Source organism: Triplophysa rosa, linkage group LG1 (assembly GCF_024868665.1).
Source record: "Triplophysa rosa linkage group LG1, Trosa_1v2, whole genome shotgun sequence".
Taxonomy (NCBI): Eukaryota; Metazoa; Chordata; class Actinopteri; order Cypriniformes; family Nemacheilidae; genus Triplophysa; species Triplophysa rosa.
This window is the reverse complement of record NC_079890.1, coordinates 16,191,759-16,197,758: the sequence shown is the minus strand read 5'-3', so window position 1 is coordinate 16,197,758 and position 6,000 is coordinate 16,191,759. Positions and strand designations below refer to the sequence as shown.

Below are 6,000 nucleotides of genomic sequence, written 5' to 3'. Positions count from 1 at the left end.
AGCCGACACGTCTTAAATCATAAAAGGCACAAAACTCACAAAACTCACAAAACAGGAACAGGAACAGGAACACGGGCAAGAGCACGACCACGATACAGAAACACACAGTACAGGCACCAAACACATACATAGTACAATCCACGAGCAACAAGACAAAGAAACATGAGGGTATATATAGGGATTGACAAACGAGGGATAACGACATGGGGCAGGTGTGGGACATTAAACACTCAGGGAAAGATAACGAGGAAACAAGAGGAATGGGGCCAATGACAAGACACTGGAGAGAACGTATATTATTGTCAAACGGACAATAATATGTTTCTCTCCACACATAACCAAAGACTTTGTCATGACTCTGCTACAGGACCAAGAAAAACATGACTAGGCGGCATATGCGTGAATCTTGGCATATGAAACTGCCAGGTGTCTTTGGACCGTATTATAGGATTGTAGTCTAAAGTAATGAGTTCGAAGCTTGATGCCTCTCTTTGTTTGTTTTTTGTGCTCCAGATTGAGAGGGATTCTCTCACATTCCACATTTATGATTTATTTTACTTTGGTGATCAAAACAGAGAATTTGTGTTCGTAAAGGGAACCAGAATTTAACGCTGTTTATAAGACGAATGGGCAGGGCCGTTAGCTAGAGATTGTGGCCCTGGAAAATATTATCTTAGTGCGCTTTTTATGTCAGTTTTTTTATTACTTTGGGGGGGGACGTAGTCTATTTATATCTAACAGAATATAGTATTGTTGTTGTAAACCCTATTTTAAAAGTTAAATGTTTAAAAATGTTATAGAAACTTATGAAACATTGTCTTAAATAAATGCATGAAGACTTTTAACAAACTAATAAAAGAATAATACAAACAATACATTATTAAATCATAATAAATAAAACAGATGTAAAAATGACCAGCAGTACTGTATAATAGTCTTATCAATCAGTCCGTTATCAAATAACTGAACTTAACATTAAAGAATTGAGAAGAATACAGTCATGTAAATAAATAAATAGACCACTTAAATGTTTATAAAGTCTTAATGTTTGATGAAAATAATATGGTATTGCATAATATATAATTAAATAAAGCCAATAAATGTATCTACATATACAAAAGCCCCACAAAATGAATCGTGCAGAGCCCTGTTTAAATTCTTTTTTTTTCTCTACAAGTCTATTTTTTATGTTTTAATTCTTCTATATGTTTTCTAGAATACTGTTGTATATAGTATAATGTTGTTCTTATACTATACTATACCCTCACTATGACAATAAACTAATAGTAATTTATACAGATTATACTACTGTGCTTTTTTATGTGTGGGTCATAATTTGTTCAAATTAACCGGACTTTTATTTTGGCGGGCCGCTGCAAAGAACTTTGAGTTTCAGTGCGAGTAGCTTTTCTCAAAGGAAACAGTGAAATGCGTGTGAAGTAAACTCTGAGAGCAGCTCGGAGATGTTCATGTGTTTACGTCTTTATATAGTTAGAATGTGGATTTCATTCAAATCTCATGTATGCAATTCATGTATTAAAATTATTTACAAAACAGGTGGCTTTATAGTATAACTGTTGGATTTTGTGAGGCCCCTGGGCAGTGGGGGCCCCTAGAATTGTCACCAGCTTTCACCCCACTAGCTACTTCACGCCACTGATGCACATAATGATCATTAAACATATTCAAATAAAATGAATGGAAACACAAAAAAAACTAACCAATTAATGAACTTACTAAATAAATAGATACAAATTAAATGTGAGTGCCTGAATTTCCTTTCTGATTTTTACGATTTACTGTATAGACTTCTGTCGCTTTTTATTGAGTTTGAACTATCTGAGGAGAATAAATGAGGAGCACTTGCAGTACTTTGCCTGTAGATGGGGAGGTTGCATTGACAATCAGCCTGTGCCTATGGTATATTTGGTCACGGACGTTCTGCGTATGTGTGCATGTATAAATTAGTTTGAAAGTGACAGCTATGCAATATGTGGTCCTCCCATTTCAATCTAATCTAACAGGCACTGTTGCTTCTACCTTGAGAATTGAAAGGAACGGTTTTAATTGTGAAAAGAATTGTTACAACTGCAATTTAATTTAACTGAATTGAAGTAAAGTAAAGGTCTAATTTTTATCTTCTAAAGACTTTGTTTTAATGTTCCTTGTCCCTGCTGAGAGGATTTAGATGAATGTCCTAGTGGCGATGTTGATACTGGACATGGATACTAACATTTTAGGATTAGGACAACATGTTTTGACATAAAACATCAGCGTAAAAACACTTAACGTCTGTTTATCCAAACATCATGATCACCTTTCAACCAGATTCCACGTGGACAACAAAACCAATCTCCAAACCTATAGAAACTTATTATAGGCTACAGGAAAATCACAGATGTAACCATACAATACTGACAGATCAGATAGAATGTGATGAATGAATGGGGAATGTCATCACAGCCCATTTTTATATTAACCTATGGTTATAACATACTGTAATAGACCTAGTAAGCATAGCGTTCTGTAAATTATAAAATACGACAATCCAAAGTATATAGGGCACTTTTAAAAAGGTACTATCGTGCAAATAAACCTCTTTTCTTGACGTCTCTCATTTGGTAACCATAAACTGAGCATCAGACACTACACTTTCGATTTACAATCCATGTTCTAGTTTCAGCTAGCTAGCCTGTTTATAATAGCATAATCGGGGGGGACTTCTAAATCAGACCGTGTGAGTTGATCACCGATTGAGTCGATATCGCTGTCATCCAGGGAGGGAAGTGACCTTATCAAATGCGTATTGTGGCATTTTAGCGCGTTCCCTGTGGCAGGGTCGCTGCTCTTCTCGAGTCATCATGGTGTTCGAATCTTTAGTCAGCGATCTTTTGAACAAGTTTATAGGAGACTATGTGGAAAACCTGGACAAGTCGCAGCTGAAAATTGGCATATGGGGAGGTAAGCGCACCAAACAGCCTGTCAACATCAGCGCAAAGAAACGAGCGTTTCTCATCTGGAACCTGTGAGAACGATCGTGGTTTGTTTTATCAATATGCAGCGCAGTCTGGGTGCAAATTTATTGCAGTGTCCAATAATGTCAATGGTTTCTGTTCTGTTAGATAGGTAATCTGTCTCTAAGTTGCATATCCCCCCACCCACACCACCATAAGTGTGTCATGTGGATCCGAAGCAATGAAAACAATCATTATGCAGCGTGTTATTATTAAATCAGGTTTCCGCCCTTTCTGTGAAACATCTAAACATTTCTTAAGTATTTTTAGGACATTATTTTGTAGCCCACTGTAAAGAGTATTTTTAAATAGATAAGTTACAATGTTTAACAACAGTTTTAGATGATTACTGTTACAGTCATTATGCCAAACGCTACTGTTTGTTCTTATTCTGATGTACGTTGAAAGCTCAAGTTAAAGTGCACGGACCACACCTTTATAGACAATAATGTGTTTAATTGTGTCATTAATTTGCCTAAGACTTCATGTTGATTTGAAGTTAAAGGGGGAATTCATAGTGTCACATTGTGGTAACAATAGAGAACAGATTCAATGTGTTTTTGTCTTAATATGACGATGAATAATGCATTATATACGTAGCCTACTATAACCTTTTGATTTAGGGAAAGTGGTTCATGTTACTGTAGGTATAGCTCTGCATCTGAGTTTATGTCCACACAATACTGATTGCCACTATAAACTACATTCAAGGGTAAATAGTTTAGTTTACATAACCTGTTACAGTTGTTTGTATTTCAGTTTTATAATGTAAAGCACATTAAGGTGTATATGTTTTTCTCATTTGGTCTTTTCATGTTTTGCTTTAAAGGCAGTCATACTGTATAAGATGTATAATTGCCATACTGCTGTGTCATTATAGTCACGTTACTGGATGTGATAAGGCAAGAACAACTCCAGCTAGATTCTTTCAGATAAATTCCAGGCATAGTTTGATGCCCCGTGCATTAGAATGAAGTAATTTGTTTAATATGTGTTTTGGTTATTAAATATGTTACATTTATTCTATTTCTGCAATTTGTTACTTGTCGTGATCAACAACAGTCAAGATAAGAAATACACTTTTTTTTCTTTTTAGGAAATGTTGTTTTAGAAAACCTTCGAGTGAAAGAGAATGCTCTGGTAAGTGTGCTGGACAATGCCAAACCATGCTAACCATTCACCAAAATTAGTTTAATTACACTATATTATATTTTATTTGTTATATTTTAGTTATGTTACTGTTGATTTCATTTTAAGAAAACAAATAAGCAAGCCATATTTATCATGACACGAATGTGTTTGTTGTAACACTGTGGTTAGTCTGTGGCTTCTGCTAAATCGCAGGATGTGACAAAGCAATTCCCTGACTTTTTCATTACTGGTACAGAACAAAGTAATAATTGAACAATTTCTAATGTGCATTATCACAAAACGCATTGGACACATTAAAGATTAGACCTAATCTTTAAGATTACTCATTGAGGATTACATTGAGTAATCCTCAAAGAAAATAATATAATTACTTTCTGTATTATACAGGATTAAAGATTAGAAATTCACATTTACACCCATTTTTTGTGCTTTAGAGTGAATTTGATGTCCCCTTTAAAGTGAAGGCTGGTCAGATTGGTGAGTATCCAACAATATTTATTTTTTGTAGTTGAGCTATTAGTATATTCGCCATAGTATGTGTAGGGTTGCGAAAAATATATATTTTTTGTGATTCAGGTTTGCGTGTTGTTAACCTGTAAACACTGAGACTGTACTATTGTCAAAACCAAGTCTGTATGTGATGAGTTGCACTTCCCATATTGTTTCGCTCATGCTTGATAATGGTGATTGAAGTATTTTTATTCATGTCAGGCTAAATGTACCTTTATTAGGATATTCTTGAAGCATTAAGATGTTCTGTATTTGTGTATTAGTGCACAACGTGGATATTTCAAACTGAGGTTCACTCTCTGCTTTTACAGTTCCTTTAACAGATTTGAAAGTTTCACATTCTTTCATTCATGACTAAACACTTAGGTATTTCCTGGATGTTAAAAAAATCGAATGGGCTTAGTGTGAAAAATTTGCAACATGACACTGTAGTGAAGATTTAATGACTAAAGAAATTCATTTTGGTTCTGTATAAACAAACATCATAGCACTGTTGTCTTGGTAACAAGCAAGAGATTGTTAAAGAGGTGATCAGTTTGTTATCACATGATGCGGTCAGATGACTTTGAACAATGTGCCAAGATGACAGGTTGTTAAAAGTTATAAGTTAACAAGAATGACATGATTGTCTAGGTAATATATTTATTATAATTAGCAAACATTTTCTTTCTAGTCAAACATTGTACACAATAGACATATTTGATGTTTTCTCCAAAACAAAAAGTTGCTGACTCTACCCCCTGTGGCTACTATGCAAAAAGCAATGCTTGTATTGTCTTTAAATAATGTTCTTTCTCACATTTTATCTGTGAGACACATGATACTTAGATTATCAGAAGGCATGCTTTTAGTTAAATAACACACTATCAGGTTTCATTAAACTAGTTAAACTGAATTGAAAATTCCTGTTCTAGGTAAACTGACTCTGAAGATCCCTTGGAAAAACCTTTACAATGAGGCAGTGGTGGCTACGTTAGATGGTTTATACCTTCTTGTGGTTCCCGGTGCAAGTGAGTGTGTATTTCACTGCCTTAAGTTTTTCTTGTTATTCACAGTGAAATGTTCACAAAATGAAACCTATTACAGCATGTTACTGTGTCTAATATTTAAGATTTTATGTCCAGCACCATGTGATTTTATTCATAGCATTTTACTGCATTTGCTGCCATCCTGTTATAACATCCCTATAATGATATAGTATGGCAGTCCTGTATGATTGCATTATTTTTTTCTAACAGATGAATTCTTACCAGATTGGTGAATAATGTCTTAGAAATACCAAGTTAAACTGTACAAAGAAAATCTGTAAATATTAAATAAATGC

At 34.5% G+C, this 6,000-nt stretch overlaps 1 protein-coding gene across 5 annotated transcripts in view; it reads left to right on the top strand.

The window, feature by feature from the left end:
* The first annotated feature begins 2,736 nt into the window (after positions 1-2,736).
* Positions 2,737-6,000, top strand: part of vps13c (vacuolar protein sorting 13 homolog C) — a 55,506-nt gene continuing 52,242 nt past the window's right edge. For all 5 annotated transcript variants that reach the window (XM_057352992.1, XM_057352910.1, XM_057352825.1 and 2 more), the window contains exons 1-4: positions 2,737-2,961; positions 4,111-4,154; positions 4,601-4,643; positions 5,591-5,686. In XM_057352992.1, coding sequence (XP_057208975.1) covers positions 2,862-2,961; positions 4,111-4,154; positions 4,601-4,643; positions 5,591-5,686 — 283 coding nt within the window. In that variant the 5' untranslated portion in view covers positions 2,737-2,861. The remainder of the gene's footprint in view (positions 2,962-4,110; positions 4,155-4,600; positions 4,644-5,590; positions 5,687-6,000) is intronic.